The 1516-nt window shown below is 60.3% G+C and overlaps 1 protein-coding gene across 1 annotated transcript in view; it reads left to right on the top strand.

The window, feature by feature from the left end:
• GATSL3 (GATS protein like 3) overlaps window positions 1–165 on the top strand; it is a 21934-nt gene extending 21769 nt beyond the window's left edge. Inside the window, exon 10 of the mRNA XM_009276370.2 lies at window positions 13–165. Coding sequence (XP_009274645.2) covers window positions 13–165 — 153 coding nt within the window. The remainder of the gene's footprint in view (window positions 1–12) is intronic.
• The last annotated feature ends 1351 nt before the right edge of the window (window positions 166–1516 follow it).

Below are 1516 nucleotides of genomic sequence, written 5' to 3'. Positions count from 1 at the left end.
GCACCCACCAAGGTCTTCCGGCAGAAGCTGGAGGGGTGCCGGATCCTCTGGAGCTACGCCCGCTTCATGGCCAAGCTCAGCGCCCAGCTGGAGGCCAGGAGCCGCCGAGCGCGCCGGGAGAAGCGGAGATCGCGCCGGGGCTCACGGTTGTCCGCACGCTCCTAGTGTAGCCTCACCGTCACCGGAGCTGTCCCCCTCTCCATCTTCCTCCCCTCCCGGGTTGTGGGGACGGTGCAGGGAAGCGGCAGGGAGACGCTCTAAGCTCGCGCGTTCGAAGAGGCAAGCGCGCTCGAAGCAGATCCCATCACTTCGGCTTGCCATGAGGACCAAGCTGTCCCCGTGCCACTGCTCAGCCGCAGGACAGCCCCGCACCGCTCCTGGCAGCTCCCCCACATCCTGCCCCACGTTTTGGCAGCCCCGGTGCCGCGGGGAGCCGCGTGTTCGGGCACGCTTGGGTGTCCCCCGGGTGACCAGCGCTGCGGGATGGAGCCGTCCCTTGTCACTGAGCCCTGACGGATTTTCCAGTGATTCAAGGGGTCTGGTGACCCAGCCTGACTAAGAGCTGCTCGCCCAGCACCCGCTGCGCTGCCGGCAGGGTGCAGCCCCGGCTGATGGAGAGTGCTGCCAGCACCGGCGTGTGCCACCAGCGTTGTCACCCCCTGCTTGTCCGTCCCTGCCTGCCCAGCGTTGGGTTTGCTCAACCCAGAGAGCGTCTGGGAGCGGAATCCTGTGAGCTCGGTGTCCCTGCACACTCGGTGTCCCTGCACACTCGGCATCCCTGTGTGCTTGGTGTCCCTACAAGCTCAGTGTCCCCACAAGCTCAATGTCTCTGTGCTCATCCCTGTCCTCGTCCCTGCACTCTTAGCGTCCCCAAGCCCTCAGCATCCCTGTGCCTCGTCCCTGTGCTCTCGGTGTCCCCGTGTGCTTGGTGTCCCTGCGCTTGTCCCTATGCAGTGTCCCTGTGCTCACCCTTGCGTGTTTGGTGACCCCATGCTCTTGGTGTCCCCGTGCTCTCAGCATCCCTGTGTCCTCAGGGACCCCATGCTCTTCCCTCTGTGCTCAGCGTCCCTGTACCCTCAGTGTCCCCCATGCCCCCGAGCCCCTCGGGCCGTGCCACCGCAGCCCTGCCTATGTCGGGCAGGGGCTCGGCTCTGGCCACTGCACTGTGACGGTGGGTGGCGGCACCCACCCCCTCCCCACTAATTTATACGTTAATATTTGTGTGGTTATCATATTTATTGAATCTTGGGGTTAATTTAATACGTCCCTGCAGTGGGAAGAAATATTTAAGGACATGTTTTTAATATATAAATATCTATTTTTATGATAACTTTTTTTGTATCATGTTAAACTATGAATGTAACAAGGTTTTATTTATGAATATCAATATTTTTTGGTACTGTGAGAAGGGCGGTGCCCACTGCGGGCTCGTGGCACCCCTGTATTTTTGTATAACGGCAGAAAGAAATAAAGTGTCGACCTCGGCCCGTGGGCCACTGAGCGGTTGGGTCCGTGG

This window comes from Aptenodytes forsteri, unplaced genomic scaffold (assembly GCF_000699145.1).
Source record: "Aptenodytes forsteri isolate BGI_AS27 unplaced genomic scaffold, ASM69914v1 Scaffold129, whole genome shotgun sequence".
NCBI lineage: Eukaryota > Metazoa > Chordata > Aves > Sphenisciformes > Spheniscidae > Aptenodytes > Aptenodytes forsteri.
This window is presented reverse-complemented; position numbering and strand designations above follow the sequence as displayed.